The sequence below is a fragment of the Pyricularia grisea genome, chromosome I, assembly GCF_004355905.1.
Source record: "Pyricularia grisea strain NI907 chromosome I, whole genome shotgun sequence".
NCBI lineage: Eukaryota > Fungi > Ascomycota > Sordariomycetes > Magnaporthales > Pyriculariaceae > Pyricularia > Pyricularia grisea.
The window spans coordinates 3,777,425-3,798,027 of NC_044973.1; the positions used below are offsets into that span (position 1 = coordinate 3,777,425).

Sequence of the window (20,603 nt, forward strand, 5' to 3'; positions counted from 1 at the left end):
TTGCATGTATATATGCCAAGGCAGCTACAGCAAGACAGCAGTCGGTGCCAAGTATAGATTTAATGATACCCTTTTCTGCATGTCTGCCGGATATGACATGCCTACCGTCACGAACCCAGGGCATTTGCAATATTCTCCATATCTCTACCCACTTCTCACTACCTCCGGCCAAACCGAAATCTCCCGCCGCCATCATCATCGTCGTCATCGCTATCACTAGCCTCAATTTGTTGTGCACGGGCTACCTTCTTCGCCGGCCGTGGATTTGATATCGATGTTGTAGCCGCTCGCTTCCCTGAAGCTGCTCTCGTAGTCCGTTGCGACTGCGTCGTAGTTGATATTCCTGTCGAAGGCGCGGCTTGCGTCTGAGTCTGCCTGGTCTGCCTTTGCGAACGCTGAGAGGCGGCCTTCTCAGCCGCCTTGCCCTTCCTCGTGCGTGGCAGAACCGGCTCCTCTTCCTCTTCTTCCTCGGGCTCGACCTGCCTACTGCCCATCTCCATTAAATCGTCCTCGTCCTCGTCATCACTACTATCAAGGCCCTTGACTGCACGTCTACTACTCGTCTGAGCAGAGACGGGACTCGTCGTTGCCCCGCCCACAGTCGCACTGCTGGCACTCCCATGTCCTTGGCTCTGCGACTTCTTCCGCGCCAAAGTGGCAGGGTCTTCGAGCCAATATTCATCCCCGATGCCGTAGACCTTGTTCTTCTCCTCGACGTAGCCGACGATAATCCTCTGCGCCGGCGCCCGAGACCCTGTCCTATCACCCCCGGGTACAGCTTTGCGGAATCGTTTGAAGTTTTGCCTCCCGTTCCAGCGCGGGTCCCAGCGGCCATCGGCAATGTCCTGCTCACGCGTGCGACCGCCTGATCCCGGGTTCAGGACCGGCATCTCGTCAACCAAGGTGAGCTTACGAATTTCGGCCAGCTGTTCAAGCGTGTAGCCGTCATCAGGCACCTTGTAACGCTCTTCTTCCTTCTTGACCTTGGCTTCCGTCTCGGCCAGGCGCTGCCTTGCAGCGTCGAGCACTTCTGTGTCGATGGCGCCCCTGCGAGTCTTGACCGTTGGCTTTTCTGCCGCCGGCTCAGGCGCGGGTACTGAAGCTGCAACGGGCGATTCGGGTATAGGAGCTGCTTCTTCGTCATCGTCATCGCTTTCGGGCATTACTGCTTGTCTCAGTCTCGATGTTGAACTCTGCGTCGGCTCTAACCGCCGGCGTTTATTCGTTGTCGTCGTAGGCGGCGCAGAGTCTATCATTTCTTCGTCTTCGTCAACGGGGACCGGTGAATGCGCACGCTTCCGGCCCAATCTTGTTGAGCGGGTACCACGTGTGGTGTCAGCCGAGTTTGGCTCTTGAGACTCGTAGACTTGTGAGACGAACATCGGCTGAGAATATTCCTCTTGCGGGACTGACTGCGGCGCTGATGGTTCAGGTTCAGGGGGTGGTGGCTTCTCTTCATCATCGCTAGTGTCAAATCCCCGGAACCTGCCCTTCCTTCTTGTGGCTCTCGGTGGTGTCATCTGCAGAGGGGGAGTTGGACTCCGTCTAGTCTCAGCAGCAACTTGCACACCTTCACCATCTGCAGTCGGCTGCTGAATCTGCCTGCTCGCCATGTTAGCCTCGGCAGCAGCAGTCTGGGCAGTTCGGGCCCTTGTCGTCCGTGTTGCCCGCGCTGGCGGCGCAGCCTCGATAGGTGTCTCGACAGGTGTTGGTTCGAACTCAAGCGGCCGTCTCAGCATCCCCGGCTGGACCGCCAATATGGCGTCCAGGAACTCACTCGCCTCGATCATGCGGTGGTCTAGTCGCTTCATCACCTCGGTGCCAAAGTTCCAAAACCACGTACGCAAATCGCCCTCCTTTTTCGGTGCGAAGCGGACGACAACCACACCTCTCCCCTCGCTGCCGTCCTCAAACTCGCCCAGACCCTTCTCTCCGGCCACTTCTTTGACATAGCGAATGAAATCATCTGGCTGCGTTTCGAATGGAGTAACCTCGCGTATCATGGCTTTGCCCTTTCCATTCGTGATCATGGGCATTAGGTTTTCGTACTGGATCTGGTCATAGAAGATGAACGTGTAACCTTCAAAAATTTCCCGTCTTCTTGGATCAGGCTCGTAGGTTTCCACTGGTCGCATGCTTGGCTCGTCACCACGAGGAGGAAGGTGCTCTAGGGGATTGGGCCAGTTGGCGCTGAAATCCTGCTCCAGCAGGCTAGGAGCGCCATCATCCCCCGGCGCAGTAGCCACCTGGATTTGCTCAATGAAAGATTCCGTGACGATGTAACGACCATTGATCAGAGCCTGTAGACCGCGTGGGGTATTGCGCTTTTTGTGAACGACATGGGTCGTGTACTGCACATCAAATTCGGATATGAATTTGATGTCTAACTGTTCCAGGCTTTCCCTTAGCTTGGACCAGGGGTCCGCCCGCTCCTCACGACTACTGAAGTTGAAGGTCAGGACCACTGGTTTCCAATTCAGCCTAGAGAAAGGAGTTTTATTAGCAAGACCTGATCCATCGTCCCCTGATGGCTTATTAGAGATAACCTTACCGGAACATCTTGGCAAAGTGGCCCAGCTTGAAAGAGTTGGAGGCTTCCGACAGAGCAAAGGTTTGTCCCTTGATCTGCTTACCATTGACCACGGTCCCGATTTTGGTCTTGAGATCCTCAATGGTAACCTTGGACCTACTGGCCCGAAGTTCCTACATGGAGCGGGGGCTGTCAGAATCATTGAAGGGTGCATCGGCACAGAGGGAAATCAAGAACATACACCATGGCCTTCAGGAACTGCATCAATTTGGATAGTGGCATGTTTTCTTGAGATAGTCTTGTCCGCAACAATTATTGTATCGCCAGCTATGTAGTTGGCGTGTCAGTCGGACAATTGCATGCAGCCAAGTCGCATTAAAAAGTGGATTTGCACTTGCACACACCTTCATTGTTACTATCTCCTTTACCACGACCCAGAAGGTACTTCTTTCCTGGCCGCAGCCATATCTGACGGCCTGCGATTTGGTATTAGCGCTTGACTCAAACTTACACTCAAAAATCGTAACGTATGGTTGCTCACCCTGGAAGACATCGCCTTCATTCTCAAGAAGCCACATCTTGGCTGTCGTTCATCGCAATACTCGATTCATTTGATGCGAAAAACGCCTGGACCCAATTCCTTTGTGAAAAGGAAGTGGTGGCTTTGGGGATTAAATAGATGATGCATCAGCGAAACTTCGAGAGGTGGAGATCAATGATGCTTGAGCAGGCAGCACGCGCGCCGCAATGAACGCGTTGGAGGAGCCAAATCACGTGCTTATCATGGATGGGACCTCCGGGATATGGAAGTGCAGGGTAAGTAGTACAGGTCTGTTGGATCAATCAATCGTCGGGAGTGACGTGCGCCAAGCCAATAAATATCATGCTCACAACACAACAACACATTCGCTTTTTGTTCCAAACTAGCTCTCATCAAGATTCCATGTTTTATCTATCGAAGAAACGTGAGGGTCGCGAACAACAGTCATACAATCTCCTGTCTTGTTCGCTATTAAACGTGGTCTACTACTGTACTCCCGCCTTCTTCATCCTCTCAAAGCACTGCCTATACGCCTCGTGGATCTCTGGAACCTCAATACCATACTCCTTGGCCTTCTTGGTCAATTTGGTCGTGTCCAGTTTGCAATTGCTCCTGCCCGCCTTAATCACCTTGGCCTGTTCCTCAAGGCTAAAGTTTTGCCACTTGAAGCTGGGCCTCACAATGTCCCTAAACAAGGTGAGGACCTCGTTGTGCGAGATGGCGCCTGGGTTGGTAAAGTTGTAGACCCCGGTGTCTTTGTGCTCAGCCATGGCGAGAGAAAGAGGAAGCAGGTCGTGCAGGATCGTGTTGCTGTTTGGTATGTCGACGACGCGGTCGTACTTGGCAATCTTTGTGACGAAGTTTCGCGGGTGCAAATCGTCGCTAACAGGCATTCGGAGACGGAGGATCAAGCAGTTGTTGTAGTATTTCATGACCTACGTAAGTGATACCCGATAAACTGTCAGCCCACTCGCAACTCAAACCAATGCGCATTCAAAATAGGCCATTAGTTCGGGTCCTGCTCACCTCCTCCACATGGGCCTTGGTCTCTGAATAGAAGCTCCCAGCAAAGTTGGCCTTGTCCGTCTCGAGGAACCCCGGCCCGTCCCATGGGTGCGATTCATCGTATTGGTAGATGCACCCAGTTGCAAAGACTGTGCAGTGAATACCCTTCAGGAAGCATGCATCGGTGAGATTCAGCGTGCCAATGACATTTGAGCGCATTGTTGCCTCCTTATTGTCCTCGCACCAGTCGACGTTGGGCCTTCCGGTGCACCCGGCACAGTTGAGGACGTGGGTCGGCTTAACCTTTTCCAGCTCGGCCATCACCCCCTCGCGGTTCTCCATGCGAACCGTGGTCGTGTGCACATCCTTGCCCTGGGACTTGAGAATGGAGGCGAGATGACCGGCAACCCAGCCCTCACCTCCCCAGATCAGAAAACGATTGTCGGACATGGTTGCACTTGTAGTATCATGAACTGATCTAGAACCAGGGCAGTTGTGAGGATATGATGGGCAGAGGGTCAAATTTAAGGAGGCATCGTTGGCGATCAAGGGGGATAAAAAGGATCCCCTGAAAGTCCATTTGACGTTATCATAAGCCCCATGTTTCTTGCTAGTCAGTTGCCCCTAAGTCCATCTAGCTTAACACCCGGAAGCTTGTGCGATTTGTCCAAGGGTTCATCTGGTCGTATCGCAGAAACAAGCGGGGCAGCTTCCATCTTGGAGTAACATCAAGGCCTGTAGTGGGTTTTTGGGTACGCGGGGCTGCGCCGTGTCTATGTAAAGTTAGGCAGCTGAGAATTGCTGTAAGATTTTCCTCGATGGGTTCGAACGGTTTCAAACTTTGTGCCCTTGGTGTGGTGATGGGCTGGTCTGAAGTCGAGCGCTAACACCTGTAGTCTTGATAGCCTCTTACGGTAGAGGGGTTACAGGCTCCACGGCTTACAAAGGCTCAGGTCGGATGCGCTTGGCAGGTAGGGGTTTCATAGTTCGCAGCATGTTGGGGCTTGGGGGATGCCGGGGTGGTAAAGTGATTGCCACTAAACCGGGCTAACATCCGCGTCCGAATTCCGACTCACGACTTAGCGCAACGGGGCCCATAAACCGGAGCTTCGATGGCGATCTGGGCTACCGAGTACCTAGGCCTAGCTTGGGTTACTACCTAATTCTTTTTCTTTCTTTGTCGTCGACGATGGCGGCTGAGAAGCTGGGTGTATACTGTAGTTACACAATTAAACCGAGGTACATCGGTCGTTACCTATTTGGGTCTGGTCAATGAGGACAACCATGGTTGGTGTTGGTGTTCATTCAAAAAAATCCATCCAATCCCGGAACTTCCTCGGTGTCCAACAGCGGGCAGAGTGGTGTTTTGCACAATGATTTCCCTGACCGACCACAAAGTACCAAGCTATAAGATACCTACCTACCTACCTACCTACCTACCTACCTACCTAACTACCTAACTACCCTTTATGTTGCGGCGTGTACGGAGTATGTAAACATACTGCGTGACCCGACGCTGTGGTTATTGGTGCGCTAATCGGGGTCGCAACCAAGAGTAAAAATGAAAAAAAAAAAGGTGACAAGCGGTGACAGGGAACCAATGTGGTACAGTGACAACCATGCAGCATTTTCTAGTCTAGTGGTACCTCCAACAAACTGCATTCGAAACAGAGGCTGCACTACTCCGTGGCACTAGACCATCAGCGATAGGTTGTTGTGGGAGAAGGCGGTAATAAAAGGTCGATTGGGGGCATTCATACCCAACACTTGTTATGGGGCAGGTCTGACCAGGGCCATCCACGTCAACCTCAGAAGCAATAGCATGAGTGCAAAAGCAATCGGAGAATAGACGACAGACACATGGGCTAGCAAGCAAAGCCGACCTTTCCCCAGCAGCTGACTTGTTGATCCTGGCAAACCTCGGAAACAAACACGCTTCCAACGCAGACGGATTAGAAACTAATACCAGCTTCCGCTTTGTTTCTACACGAAAACCACAGTCGGACTGGTTCCGCGGTCATTGATGCCTAGTAGGGATGCGCGAGAAATGTCCTGTTGTTATCGGCTTTCGGTCCGGAGAATTGGGATAGTCTGAACTAAAGGACGCCGACGGACGGCATCCAATATGGGGTGGATTGCATTGAGTTGAATTGAGTTGGGTTGAGACCCTATAGGGAAAGGAGGCACACCCACCACACAATGCAATGCAATACTTTCTCCTACTGTACGGTACGCAGTACGAATTCCACAGCCTGGGTGAGGTGGCCTTCAATCAACTCCACCCCAACCATGCAATTACCCGCTGCCAGAGGCGACATGGGGTCGGGGAAAAAAAAAAAGGAAATTGAATCAAATCCAATTGCTGGGCAATGGGAGCAAAGAAAGCACCACAGCGCCATTTCTTTTCCCAGTAGTTCCACTCTCAACTCACCTTTTCGGGCTTTCTGCTACTGACGTGTGGGAAAGCCTTGTTTGTCTGTTAGTAACAAACAGGTAAATGTGCAACCCCCAGACGCACGCATACCCGTCTAGTCCCATGCGAATTAGGCTTCACCCAACGAGACGACACAGCAAATCGGCGCACGTCAAACGATAAAGACGGCAAAACGAACGGCCTGGTCCCGCGTGTCGCAAGTTCACACTGCAACGGATAAAAAGAGCACAAGCTCACTCGGACGGCACAGCACATTTGTGTATTGCTAGTTCGCTGTCGTCACTGTTGTCTCAATCCGCGCCCGTGCGTGCATTTTGGCCTTTAGTTTAAACAGCGCGAGATCTAGACAACTTCCGCCTTTCGCTTAGGACCCAAGACAACCAGTAGCATTTTCACAATGGGTGCCCTCAAGAACATTGCATACTATGCATTCCACCCGGTTGAGCTCCGGGCAATTATCCAGTGGTGCGTAGCACAAGATCTACCAACCTCTATACACGACTGACCGCCACCAAACGTGGATCTGGGTCATGGACGGACCACAAGGCTAATCCTCATCCACCTCTCCAGGAAGGTATGGCACGAGCCTGTTCACACCCGCGATCCCAGCAAAGAGCGCCCGACAGAAACGGCATGCTTCAAGTACCTCGATTTGACGTCCCGCAGCTTCGCGGCCGTCATCAAGGAGCTGAACCCGGAGCTCTTGATGCCAGTTTGCATCTTTTACCTCGCCCTGCGCGGCCTTGACACCATTGAAGACGATATGAGCATCCCGAACGACAAGAAGATTCCGCTGCTTCGCAACTTTGCCGATTTCATGGACCAGGATGGCTGGACCTTCAACGAGAATGGCCCCAACGAGAGGGATCGTGAGCTTCTCGTTCACTTTGACGAAGTCATCACAGAGCTGAAGCTTGTCAAGAAGCCGTACTACGAAATCATCCGCGACATCACGGTCAAGATGGGTAACGGCATGGCCGACTACGTCCTCAAGACGGAGAACACGACCAACTGCATCAACACAGTCGAGGAGTACGAAATGTACTGCCACTATGTTGCCGGCCTGGTCGGTGAGGGGCTCACTCGCCTGTTCGTTGTTGCCGACCTGGCCAACCCCAAGCTGCTCGAGCGAATGGACCTTGCCGAGTCCATGGGGCAGTTCCTGCAAAAGACAAACATCATCCGAGACGTTCACGAAGACTATGTCGACAAGCGCAGCTGGTGGCCACGCTCGGTATGGAGCAAGTACGCCAAGGAGTACGACGATCTCTTCAAGCCCGAGAACCGACAGCAAGCGGTCTACTGCTGTTCCGAGCTGGTCTTGAACGCCCTCAAGAACGTTGAGGACTGTTTATATTACATGGCCGGCATGCGCGAGCAGTCCGTGTTCAACTTCGTGGCCATCCCGCAGACCATGGCCATTGCGACGTTGGAGCTTGTGTTCCAGAACCCCAAGATTTTCGAGCGTAACGTCAAGATCACAAAGGGCGATGCCTGCCGGATTATGCTGAGGTCAACGCAGAACCTCAGGTTGGTCACGGACCTCTTCAAGGAGTATACCCGAAAGATACATCAGAAGAACGACCCCCGTGATCCAAACTACGCAGCTATCAGCGCGCAATGTGGAAAGGTAAGATACCATTCCTGTGGTGGCAGCGTCTTGCGTAATGGAAGAGGGCACGGCTGACAATGCGACGTGAACCTGAACAGATTGAGCAATTCATCGAGACGATATTCCCGTCGCAAGATCCCAAGGTCCTCGAGCTGGCACAGAAGGACGTCAAAGTGTCGGAAAAGCCAGGCATGGACACCTCGGAGGCTGTGGTACTTATCCTAGCTGTGCTCGCCATGTTTTTGTTTTTGGGAGGGTTGATGGTAAGTCGAAAAGATGGGCCGCTCCGTCCTATGATTCTCCAAGCTAACGTTAGTGTAGATTGGTCTCGCGTGGCTCATGGGTGCCAAGTTCAACCACTTCTTCAGCAGTATCGACGCCGCCGTCAAGCCGTCGCCACTACCGTCAGGTCACCAGGAGCTCTGATCAGGATGGATACTTTTGACACTTTGTGATTTTTTTTTTTTTTTTTTTCAAAAGTTACCTTGTCCAATGAGCCCATCAAAGCCCGGTGTTAACTTCTCTTTCCAGAGTTGATTGCGTCTTGGTTTTTTCATGTGGTACACGAAGCGACGTCCATGTTTCGTCGACTTCTTGATGCGGGAGTATATAAACACACTAATAGGCACGGATTAAGGGGACACTTTTTGGGGTGTGGGCAGGCAACGCGACTCAGGGCTATGATGGACGGGGGTTTGATCATATTTCAACCATATCCTAATAACAACAAGACATTAACGCAAGTCTTTTCTTCAGAGATTGGCTAAATCCCACTCTTTTTTTTTTTTTTGTTCACAAGAAAAAAAAATCGAATCACAAATCACACAACAATATCGTTTATCGATGACATGTGGCCAATCCGAGGGGTTTTGTCGGGATTATGTCCGTCGGCAAAAGCTCTTTTGGCGAAGCAAAGCAAGCACCTCTTTGGGCTGCTGCCTTGATCGTTTTTCTTTATCAGTGGGGAAATAACACCAAACCAAGTATACATTGAGCACCCATAAAAGCGTGCCGAGGTCGGGTAATAACGTCACGGTCACATCAAGTCTCTTTCTGATCACGCGAGGGGTCGTGGGTACTCCAGAGCTCTTGTTTTGCCTGCGAGGATTTGCAGCCTTCATTCGCCCCCCGGGTACATGTCAGTCAGCTCGCAACAGCAGCAGCGGCATCTCACGAGCAGCCAGATTCTCGTATGGATAATTATTCCCTTTGATAAGGAAAGACTCAGCAATAAACCCCCGCCCGCCGTTCGGGACCTTGTTGTCCTGCAGCCTGCTGAACCTCGGCTCCGTCCGGTCCTTTCCCACATATGGGACGTCGTTGGTGCTTACCGTAGATCGGGTTGCTTTATCATTAAGAAGGGGGGTGTGTGTGGCGTGACTAAGTTCTAGAATCAAAGAGCCCGGGCTGAAAGACGGTAAAACGGGTTTGAACTGTTGTCCGTGTATCCAGCTCGTGAAGACCTCTAGGGACCTTGCATCTTTGGTCTGCAGTCATCAAGACCTTTCGGGTCACCACCCTCACATAAATACCAGAAGGGGACAATATTGACCAGGAGGAAAATGTCTGAAAAAAAAAGAAGAAAAAAGAAGAAGAATAAAAAAATAATTAGCGGCTTCTCCTACCGTACCTACAGTTAGTTGGTTAGTTACCTAGTTTACCTTGACTATGTAAAGTCCTTGTGATTGAATCCCCAGGGCCAAGAAACCCCCCCGGATTCGTCAAATGCAGACCTATACCCATGTAGGCAGGTGGATGGTGGCTGGCGTCCGGATTACGGAGAGAGCGACGGCTAAGGGGCGTGTATCCGGGGTATTGTTGTATTCCCAGGAGATGACTGCCGCTGCCGACGGGTTACTAAAATAAAACAAGATTTCTTATCTGTACCGAGTTGGAGGGATCCCCGAGATTTTTGGAGAGTGAGGTTGCGGTATGTGGGCAGCAATTCCCATCAAACAAAGCGTCATCATCCCAAATAACCCCAACCGCCCGTACAATGATTATTCTATGGTAGGGAATCTCAAGCTGGTTGCGGCATTTGCTTAAGTGCTCCAACCTTGGATTTTTTTTTTTTTTTTTTTTTTTTTTTTTTTTTGAGGAGGCGCAGTTTTTACATGTCCGAAGTTTGTGGAGAATATTGAAACAATCGAAACGACACTTGCCTTTGTTTGATAGTTGATAGATACCTACTGCTTGGTAATTAAAGACAACACGAGAAATCGAATATTACTGGTAGAAGCAGACGATATCGCAATTTCCACGTGGCATTGCACCCATGACAAAAAGCTCCGAAAGAAAAAAAAAAGATGGACCAAAAGTTCCCAGCCGTTTGTTTTACCCTTTACTACTCCGGGCAGGCGGTTCGCCAGGATCGCCAACCTCGCCTCCGCGAACGTTACGCCGAATTCGGCAGCTGGGCACAACACCCGGATGGAGGGCACGGCCAAGCCGAAAAGAGGATCACTTGGTCCGAAAAGGGAAGCTGGTTTTGTTTTGGCTTTTTCTCCCCGATTCCTTGGTCTTGGTTCGTGTTGTTATTATAAGGTGGGCTTGATTAAACAATATGGTCGTCTGATGGACGGATGTTTCTTTTGGAAGGAGAGAAAGACAAAAAAGGGGGTACAATGCGACAATTGGTAATGAGCAGAAATGAAAATTGACATAACGTTGATAGAAAGGTCTCAACATGCAGAGCCCCCTCAGCACAATTAATTTAGGATAAATCAACAGTCAGGCACAAGTCTTCTTCGATTGCTTGGAGGTTTTTATCAAGCTACTTTGTATAGCATCACGACACCCCTTTGACCTTGATCATGCTTATTGATTGGCGGACAGTTCTGGGCCTCAGCTAATGTTGCTGACATCGATTCTTGACAGACAGCGTAGTATTATTGTACATACCTACCTAGTAGCTTTCAGTAGTGGTAGTAGGTAACATTAATTACGGCTCCTACCATTGGAGCATAAGGCAACTGCACCGATACCTAACCCTGGTCTTCTTTCTGTTCTTACTCGGTAACTGCGACTGCTATGCTGAGGGGCTTGGCCTGCACCACCCCCGGTGTACAGGGAATCCCTGTAAGATCTGCCCGCAAATCGGAGCCGTGAAGGGAGACACTGCAGGAAGCAATTCTGCCTACCTCCTTAACATGCGTCGTCTGGTATTCATGAACAAACTAGCTAGGTAGGTAGCTACCTGATAACTGGAGCTAAGCTAAGGTCATGATGTATGCGGCAATGCAAGGGAGCTCATTGGAGTCAGAATTCAGCATTTGTAACATGCCCGAAACCTTGATGATTCGGATCATGACATAAACACCCATCGTCCTCGCTCGAATTTTTTAGTCTTTGTTTTTTTTTTTTTTTTTTTTTTTTTTTTTTTTTTTTTTTTTTGGTTGGCAGTTGTGCCCCATCATACCGTACCCTTGCCATGGATAGATATTGTGATGTAATTGCCACAAGCTCTCAAACTGTTCAACGGCAAGCACGTCAATCAAAACCAACTGATCCATCCAGAAAACATCAAACACCATATTGCGACGATGGAACCAACCATAGACAAAGGGAAACAACGAGAAAATGCAGACGAGTCGCCTTCAGCACAACCGTCACTAGACTCGGAACCAGATGCCTCCGCCGCAACGGAACAACCTCCACGAGTTAAGCTCTGGGGAGGCATGGACGCCGAGGATGAGAACACACTGCACAGTCTACCCTCTGTGCCAAACGTCGATATTCGAGCCAACCGACCTGTGCAGGGCGTTCAAGACTATTATCCTAGCCAAGTCTACTCGTCATCATCAATGAGTGCGTTCATTTTGAGACTGCCCCCGATGCTTGGTCGATTGGCTTTTCTCTGATTGATTCTTGGAATCTCTCGATAGACTACCGATCCCCCAATGACTGCCACCTCCTGCAGCTACCAGCAGAGCTTCTAGACAACATACTTTCCTACCTCTGCCCGTTGGATCTCGCCGCAGTCAGCGGGACCTGCCATGCTCTCCACACGCGTGCCAACTCCAACTACCTCTGGCAAGCCATCGTCCAGGACCACGTTCCCGGCGAAACCATTACGTCTCCGTACCCATGCAGCACATTCCGCGACCTATGGATTGCCCACGATCCCCGCTGGTTCCTCCCAAAATACAAGATATGGTTCTCGGGACAGGACTTTATGGGGAAGTTAATCCTCGTTCGGTACGACCAGCGCAGGGGCTGCATTGAGGGCTACCAGCTGCTGGCCATGCGGACGAGGACTGAATACCAACACTGGAACGACGACAGGGAGATCATAATACACAACTTCGAGCCCGAGGTGAAGCTGCACCTGGACAAGCCCGCCTTGCAACTGCGGTGCGAAGGCAACACCAGCCGGGACTGGCAGTGGCACGACGATGCGGGGAGTGACAAGAACGCCTGGAGGCGTGATTTTGGAAACATCAGCGTGATACGCCCAAACTCGTCCTCCCCGCCGCCCAAGCCGAACCGCTTCGCATCCGAAGTGCCGATGATAACGCCAGAGTACGGCGGAAACGCAGACGGCATCTTTAGCAACTTCATGCACGCCCGCCCGCTGCCCGAGGCGCAGGCCGCCCAGGCTGCCAAGACGTCGTTTCCCTATGGCGACCTGTGGCCCCCGCCGGCCGTGCCAGCGCGGCACCGCGTGGCGGCGAACAACTTCTTCCGCGCCACGAACCGCCGCTTCTCGGGCAGCGTGGTGGGCCAGCGACCCCGCAGGCGCGCGGAGCTGTCTGATCAGAGCTTCCGCATCAGGAGTTGGCGCGAGATGAGGCCTGCGCTGGCCGCTGTGCTGGGATTGAGCGGGGTGACGAACGGTGGCGCTACGAGTATGGTTCCCGATCAGTTGGCATTGTTGTTCCCTCCAGCTGGGCCGAGCCCAAGCACAGATGGTGGTGATAACGGCAGCGACAACGAGAGTAATGACGGAGAGGCGGCAGATTCAAGGGCGACGAATGCCGACATACTCAGCTTGCCGTTTGGTCCGCACATTGATGAGCAGTTGACAACATACTCCACGCTCGACCCGGCGCTGTATACGCCGACACCTGAGGCGCCATGGCGGGGTATCTGGGTCGGTGACTACAGCGGGCACGGGTGCGAGTTCCTACTCCTGAACCAGATCATCACAGGCACCGAGGAACACGATTTAGACCGAGAGGAAGGGCTTACGGACGAGGAGTTCGAGGTCAAGAAGGAAGAAGCCAGGAAGTACAGGGGCAGGCTCGAAGCCATCAAGCTCACGGGCGATGCAAACGTGCCCCGCGGGGAGCCTACGTTCGTTGCGGAGGACCTGGGCCCTGGAGGCTTCGTGACGGTGATTGAAGAAAAGCCGTTTACTGGCTGTAGAGTCGTCCGGAGTAAGGGGCACGTGGCACAGTCGGGATTTAATCTGGGTAAGTTTATTCCTTCCCCGCTGCTTTGGGTTGGCCATGTGTGTGCTTGGAGGGAGAACGAGACTAATAATACTGCATGTGAACTACAGACAAATACATCGAGTCTCAGCTCATAATTATTTCACACAACCGGCTGGCACAGTACTGGGTTGACTTTGGGCACATTAGCTATTTTGAAAGAGTCGACATTGATCGATTCCCCAAGGTTACCTGAGGTTGATTTGTGGGGACGCCAACGGCTCTGTACGTAGTTTTTTTTTGGTTATTTCTCGTGATATCCGAAGTGTATCAGTACATTGGATAGAATCCCTAGGGAATTAAATCTCTTTAAGGAGCCAACTTTTTTGCACTTGATGGACATTGGAGGGAGCCAAAAAAGAAACACTCATTCAAGCTCTGCACATGCATTTTCACGCGCAGATTAAAAGCAGTATGGATAGGCTTTTGGCCGGTGGAAGCGGATTTGATCGCCACCACATTCTTTGGCTACGTGAATCAATGTGATACGAGAACTGTATGTCTGAACTCTTGCGATAAAGCGGACGGCCTGTGACATGGTTATGTCAAACCCTCAAGCTTGCTGGCCTCATGTTGTCAGTCTTTTTTGAAAGGAAAAGAACCGGACATCGCAGTATTCTTACTCAAGACGAGGCCCCTTAGTTGGATATTCTTCCTCGTGCCTTCCACTAAGCTATGACTATACTTTCGAAGAAGACAGTGGCATTGCCTTGCATTCTATAGCCCCACTGCATGTGAGATTTACTTTTCCTAGGTAAGGAGCTGTCTCTCATAGCTGCAATGGGGCGTTTATTGTTATATCCTCTTGACTTTTTTTCTCATTACACGTGATTCTGGGGAGGAAAGTGTCTCTTTTTTGCAGTCAACGGGAAACTATTACCCCGTGATATGGAAAATTCAATACCAGGTGCTGTTCACACGGAAGTAGGTATCCTCCGATGCACATGATACTCTCTTACCCGCCTAGATAATTTCCCCAGATAGATGCGTTGCTCTTGATCACAACCATGTTTTATTGCCGGCAATGGCTACCTACCCGTATGGCAAGAAAGGTGATCAAGTATATGTGCTTCATCAAACAGCAGTCCTCGTTTAAAACTATAAATTCAGTGCTTTTGAGCTGTCCTCTCTGCTCGAAACGGTCTTCATCTTCTTCACCTCAGCAGCATTTACTTTTCTATTGATCCCTAGACATTGTTCTGCAACGCAACCTCCATAGGCACTAAATTCCCATGGCACCACCTTGGCATGACTCCGGAGGCCTCGCAGTGTTGCAGGTACCCCAGCAGAACCAGAGCACCAGAACCAGAAAGATTGAGCGGCATCACCAAGGAGCTAGTCGGCTTGTTGGTCGAGAGGACTCGCATACCGATCAAATAGCGTGTTCCAACCTAGGTGAAGGGAGCAAGAAGAAGCTTCTATAGTAAGTTTTCTGGAAAGTTCCCTAAATCTGTCTTTGCCCGGAAACTTTAGAATGACTGGCCGTGAGACTAAGCAAGTGCTTGAAATATCTCCGGTAAGCTTGGCTGTGCGAAGGGAATGGCGACTCACAAGGACCTGGCATATGGACCAGCACTGCAAACCACATCGTCTCCCCAAGCGCAAGATACAGACATGAACAGCACGGCACATCACAGAGATGACACTGACAGCGCGTGTTCCGCCGATAGATGATGGCGACCCCTGGAACGCCGACTACAAACTGGCGCACGCCTTTTGACTTTAACAAATTAGAGCCCAAATGCATCTTCCTTGTTCACCTCCCGACATTCTTCCTGGTCAGCGGCCTAGCCGCCTTCAGCTCGTGGACCCGAGGCAGAAGTGGACGGGAAGGTCTGCTGTTTCCGCCTCTCCGCATGCTGCGCCTGCGGCTGCCTCTCCGCATCTTCCCACAAAAGCACCCATCACTCCCTGGCTCGGGCGCCCTCAACCATCAGTAAGACCTTCATGACAGGCGTCTTGCCCACCACCGGCCTGCGCAAAATGGATGGGTTCTCGTAGTCGCCAGCGCAGACGCAGCTACAGGTCCCAGCGGCACAGTAGGGCGGGACCGAGGGTGATGTAGACTTGTCTGACGGCGGGGAGGTTTCGACGGGGGTCTACAGCAGAGGTGGCGTCGTCTGTCTACAGGGAGTCGACTGGGCGGAGGACGGGGGAGGGGTTCGTTTCTGGAGCTTATGGCTGCCCATTATGCTACTTGGAACGGCTTGTATGTCTGGATTGTCACTTGGGATGACTTGTGTGTCTGTGTGTCTTGCGCCTGGAGATTTTGTGGCTTGGGTCAAATTCTGTTCGTCATGTAGCTTTGGAGTTGGGAGTAAAGGGATGGTAGGTTCGTGGGTGGTTAGTGCATGATATCAGATATTTTCTTGTGATGTCGAGATATTTCACATGTACACTTGTTGAAATGTCACCTCTTCCACCTGAAAAGTTGGGCTATCTCTGTGCAATATGTTTTGACACATGCCACAAGATATTCGCCAAGATGTCTGTCACCCTTGGGGCTGTTTTTTGACGGGACCGTCACTGCAAGATACATAATAGTCTGCTTTTCAAGAAACCTACCTATATATCTGTAGCATGAGGGTTGTCAAAATATCGGCAACCTGGATGGTCTTAGTTCACGCAGAGACTTAGGAAGGCATCGTTCTCAACAGCGTACTTGTTGGCGAGCATAGACTCAGGATAGCTGCTTGGATGATTCCGGGTCAGACGTGATGCGGCATCTTCATTGTCGCCCCTGACGCATCAATAAACTCCAAGCATATGGGGAAGTTACTGGGGGAGGGTGTTACTATTGTTGACATGAAGCTGCAACACTTCCCGAGTATTCCTGACATGAGCCGGAAAGGGGCAGAGTCTCAAGACCAGGCTCGTGTGGATGGGGGAAAGGGTGAGGAAGCAGCAGCAGAAGAAACAGTCAAGGATTACTGCGAGAGCCATCAAGGAGAAGGGGCTTGAGGGATACGAAACCTTGTTGGTGATTGTAAGACGTAACTGCAAAATTTCATGTGCTTAATGCGGTACTTGCTTAGAAACCAGCCCCCGGTCGTGATTTCTGGTCTATAGCACATGCAAGCACATCTACACTATCAAAGTTTACATTTCTCCCTCTCTCTCTCTCTCTCTCTCTCTCTCTCTCTCTCTCTCTCTCTCTCTCTCTCTCTCTCTCTCTCTCTCTCTCTCTCTCTCTCTTTCCTTCAACATTATAAATAGGTCCATTCCCTCCCATAATCTCCCTGGCCATCTTACTGCCCAACTCATTCTCATCCTCAAGCTTCGAACCACACGAGAAAAACCAACCAATACCAATCATCATCTTACCATACAAGAGCCAAGGGCAAAAACCAAGACAAGCCAGTTTCGAGGCCCAAGACCCAAACACTCTTCATCAAAACCAGCATTAAAAAAAGAGACCAGCACCACCAAAAGCCATAATGGAGTGTGTTTTCGTCTTCTTTTTCGTCCTCTTTATTGCCAACGTCGTCTTCAGCACTATGCTTGCCTTTTTGATGGTGGGCGTCGTCAACACCGACTGGGGCATTGCGCCTGAAGACAATATTGAGGAAAAAGACTTGTTCATGTTGGACACTAGGTATGTTGTTGACTTTGTGCTTACGAGACCAGTCTCTTGTGGCTTTTTTTTTTCTTTTTCTTTCTGGACATAATACTAATAGTCACTGGTTTCTTTTTTTGGTGGGTTTAGTTGAATAGCAACATCAACATCATCAACACCAAACAATACCATTGGATTTGTATGGCCACAAAGCCATGCCCTGGAACTTCGACAAGCCTTTGCCCATTGCAGGCCCATTGTCAGTGGAAGAGATCAACGTCGATGGTGGAAGCAAGGCAAGACGGAGCAATAAGGGATGACTTCGATATTTTTTTGGGGGTTTTGGAGAGAGATAAAAGTGCTTATTTATTTAGACTTGTTTTCGGAGAAATCTCGCTTCAGTGAGTTATTAGGCTGGATACAGAAAAGGAAAGGTTGCTGCTATGTTTAGGATATAAATGCATTTGGGCGAATCAACATGGGCCTAATACCGATAACCACACGGTGCATTGCATATTCTGTTTTACACATACCACCCAACCAAGTTTAACTACCTTAGGTATGTTCCGCCCCATATACCCAAGGTATTGTCTCCCTGCATTGCCATGTGACCACTACGATGTAAGCACAACATAACATAGGTAAGGTATGTAGGTAGCCAGCCTTGCCACGACCCACAGATACCCGTCTCTCTACATAGACAAACCACCCGACAATCAACCCCTCACAAACAATTCACCTGCATGCACAGTTGGTGTGTAGTTAAGTAGTGATTCCAGTGATGTTCCATTATTCTACTTGTGATTTGCCCGCGTTGCTGACCTGGATGCCTACCTTTTCTTTACCAAATCGGAATGGTAGCGGGGATGCAAACTGTTTTTTTTTTTCTATCCTTTTTTTGTGCAACCCGCACCCCCAAAAAAAGTTGAGTCATTCTTTGATCCAAGAATAACAAGAATAATAATCCGTTGAGGCTACGAATCATTGCTGGCCTATCCCCCGTCCGATGAGGCGGTCTAACCGCTTGGATTGCTGATTCTTCGTTATCAGGGGCACGGGAAGGCTGGATTGTTTCCTGGAGGGGTACGACGTTTGACACGCGTGAGCTTACGAGATTGGTGTGGTATTGTAGGAAGCGTAGTGAGTAGCCTGGGTTAGGTATAAATATACTATTTCCGGATCTGTGACTGTAAAAGAGAAAAGAGGAAAGAAAAAAAGAAAAGAAAACAAGCATCGTGTCTGTTGCTTTGGCGTATATTGTTTACCCCCTTTGCTTCATCAAATACATACCATAAAGAAAAAAGAAGAAGAACAAAACACAAATGGAATTCTCCGTCGTCCAGCTCATCCCCTCACCACCAGCACTTCCGGACTGGGTCGAATCCTCCACCTCGGCCCTCTCTCACACCTTCATCTCCACCTCCATCCTCATCCTCCTACCCGTCCTCTTCTCCGTCCCCGTGGTACTCCACTTCTGCAAGGAAGTCCACCTCAAGGAGTTAGCCAAACAATGGCACAAGGTCGTCCGCATCTACCACGTCCTGCACCCCTTCTTCCTCCCGCCCGACCGCGCCGCAGCCAGGACCCTGTTTGCCAACCTCGCCGGCGTCGGCGTCTGCATCGGCGTCGGTAGGGTCATCCACCTTGTGTGCCCGCTGCTGCTGCGCAACATTGTCGACAACCTCGCCAGGGGCCAGCAGCAGCGCCGTGACCTGAATGCTGCAGCGGCACAATCGCCAGGCGGCAGCGGTGGCAACATCGACGGCGCGGCCGCCTCCGCACTCCCGGTTCCAACCTTCCCCTGGCCGCAAATGGTCGCCTACATCATCGTCCGGCACGTCTTGCCCCGCTTCGTCAACCACCACGAGTACCGTTGCACCAAGCTGGTCCGGCGCGAGGCGGCCAACCGCATCTCCGTCGCCGCCTACCGCCAACTCCTTTCGTTTGGCGCCGACTACCACGAGAACGAGCTGCGGGCCAAGAAGAAGAAGGAAAAGGAGGACAAGAAGAGCGGCAACAGCGACGGGCCCTCCACCGAGGTCCCCTCGCACATCGTCTTGTTCTCCGCCCCCTACGGCGCGATCTGGGCCTCTCAGTGGGTCTTCTCGTCGGCCCCGGGCCTCGTCGATCTCTTCGTCGGGCTCGGCGCCTTTTGGACCGTCGGCGGCGGCGCCATGGCCGCGACCATGGCGACGCTGCTGGTGCTCTTCGTCGCCACGTCGGTGGCCGAGATCATTGGCCGGGACGCCAGCCGCAGGACGGAGCTGAGCGAGGCCCGCTACGACGTCATGAGCAGCGTGTCGGACCGCCTGATCCACTGGCAGACGGTGGAGCTGTTTGGTACGAGCGATCACGAGGTCGACCGCTACCGGCACCTGAGCGAGATCGAGCACCGGCTCGAGGACAGGGAGCTCGGGTTCGGGTCGCGTTGGGGTTTCGACCGGGTCGTCGAGATGGCCGGCCTGCTCATCCTCAGCCTCATGTCGGGCTGGCAGATCGACCGGGGCACGCGCAGCGTCGGCGACTTCATCATGCTGACCCAGTACTACCGCGACCTGATTGCGCCCCTCAACCAGATCTTCTGGAGCTTACGCACCGCCGGCCGCGAGCTCGACCGCCTGATGCAGGTCGTCGACGTGCTGGAGCGCAAGCCGGCCGTGAGAGACGGCGCCGACGCGCCCGAGTTTGAGTTTCGCACCGGCCGCGTCGAGTTCCGCGACGTCGTCTTCTCCTACCCGGACGCCAAGCGGCCCGCGCTGGACGGCGTGTCCTTTTCCGTCGAGGGCGGGCAGACGGTCGCCATCGTGGGCGAGACGGGCGGCGGGAAATCCACGCTGCTCAAGCTGCTGTGCCGGACGCACGACACCACCTCGGGCAGCGTGCTGATCGACGGGCAGGACGTGCGCGAGGTGCGGCGGGCGTCGCTGCTGAGCCGCATCGCCGTCGTGCCGCAGCTGGCGGGCGTTCTGGGGGCCACGGTGCTCGACAACGTGCGGTACGGGTGCCCGTCGGCGACCGAGGAGCAGGTCGAGGAGGCGTGCAAGGCGGCGCACCTGCACCACAAGATCACGTCGGCCTTCTCCGACGGCTACGGCGAAAAAGTCGGCGCCAGGGGCTCGACACAGCTGTCGGGCGGCGAGGCGCAGCGGCTGGCCATCGCGAGGGCGCTGGTGCGCGACGCCAAGATCGTCGTCTTTGACGAGGCTATGAGCAGTCTGGACAGCGAGACCGAGTGGAAGATCCAGACGCACCTGCGCGAGTGGTGTCGCGGTCGCACCGTCGTCATTGTCGCGCACCGCTTGGCCACCGTGGCCCAGGCTGATCTGATCCTGGCCATCAAGGATGGAAAGATTGTCGAGAGCGGGACGCAGGCCGAGCTGTTGGCCAAAGAGGGTTATTATCATAACCTGTGGACCAAGCAGAAGCTTGTCGCCTAGGCACTGACGTTTATTGTGACTCGCTACAGATGAACTTGGTTGGAAGGAATCCGTCA

The 20,603-nt window shown here is 52.1% G+C and overlaps 7 protein-coding genes across 7 annotated transcripts; 5 read left to right on the forward strand and 2 right to left on the reverse strand.

Annotated features, from left to right (window-relative positions):
• Positions 1-158: 158 nt before the first annotated feature.
• PgNI_06189 (uncharacterized protein) lies at positions 159-3,108 on the reverse strand (the record flags this gene model as incomplete). The annotated part of the gene is made up of 5 exons (XM_031126215.1): positions 159-2,481; positions 2,552-2,703; positions 2,772-2,857; positions 2,935-3,006; positions 3,072-3,108. 5 exons carry the CDS (start codon positions 3,106-3,108, stop codon positions 159-161), a joined length of 2,670 nt encoding a protein of 889 aa, XP_030982346.1.
• Positions 3,109-3,533: 425 nt separating this feature from the next.
• Positions 3,534-4,526, reverse strand: PgNI_06190 (uncharacterized protein; the record flags this gene model as incomplete). Its single annotated transcript, XM_031126216.1, has 2 exons — positions 3,534-4,006; positions 4,098-4,526. The coding sequence occupies 2 exons, from the start codon at positions 4,524-4,526 to the stop codon at positions 3,557-3,559; spliced, it is 879 nt and encodes a 292-aa protein (XP_030983137.1). The 3' UTR covers positions 3,534-3,556.
• Positions 4,527-6,385: 1,859 nt separating this feature from the next.
• PgNI_06191 (uncharacterized protein) lies at positions 6,386-8,912 on the forward strand. The gene is made up of 4 exons (XM_031126217.1): positions 6,386-6,975; positions 7,081-8,140; positions 8,221-8,385; positions 8,444-8,912. The coding sequence occupies exons 1-4, from the start codon at positions 6,908-6,910 to the stop codon at positions 8,546-8,548; spliced, it is 1,398 nt and encodes a 465-aa protein (XP_030983136.1). The 5' UTR covers positions 6,386-6,907; the 3' UTR covers positions 8,549-8,912.
• A 2,618-nt stretch (positions 8,913-11,530) lies between these two features.
• On the forward strand, positions 11,531-13,849 carry PgNI_06192 (uncharacterized protein). Its single transcript, XM_031126218.1, has 3 exons — positions 11,531-11,929; positions 12,007-13,536; positions 13,626-13,849. The coding sequence occupies exons 1-3, from the start codon at positions 11,665-11,667 to the stop codon at positions 13,748-13,750; spliced, it is 1,920 nt and encodes a 639-aa protein (XP_030983135.1). The 5' UTR covers positions 11,531-11,664; the 3' UTR covers positions 13,751-13,849.
• Positions 13,850-15,227: 1,378 nt separating this feature from the next.
• PgNI_06193 (uncharacterized protein) lies at positions 15,228-15,614 on the forward strand (the record flags this gene model as incomplete). The annotated part of the gene is given in 2 exon segments (XM_031126219.1): positions 15,228-15,490; positions 15,509-15,614. 2 exon segments carry the CDS (start codon positions 15,228-15,230, stop codon positions 15,612-15,614), a joined length of 369 nt encoding a protein of 122 aa, XP_030983134.1.
• A 1,377-nt stretch (positions 15,615-16,991) lies between these two features.
• PgNI_06194 (uncharacterized protein) lies at positions 16,992-17,423 on the forward strand (the record flags this gene model as incomplete). The annotated part of the gene is made up of 2 exons (XM_031126220.1): positions 16,992-17,149; positions 17,363-17,423. The coding sequence occupies 2 exons, from the start codon at positions 16,992-16,994 to the stop codon at positions 17,421-17,423; spliced, it is 219 nt and encodes a 72-aa protein (XP_030983133.1).
• A 1,009-nt stretch (positions 17,424-18,432) lies between these two features.
• On the forward strand, positions 18,433-20,547 carry PgNI_06195 (uncharacterized protein; the record flags this gene model as incomplete). The annotated part of the gene is made up of 1 exon (XM_031126221.1): positions 18,433-20,547. The coding sequence occupies one exon, from the start codon at positions 18,433-18,435 to the stop codon at positions 20,545-20,547; it is 2,115 nt and encodes a 704-aa protein (XP_030983132.1).
• Positions 20,548-20,603: the final 56 nt, after the last annotated feature.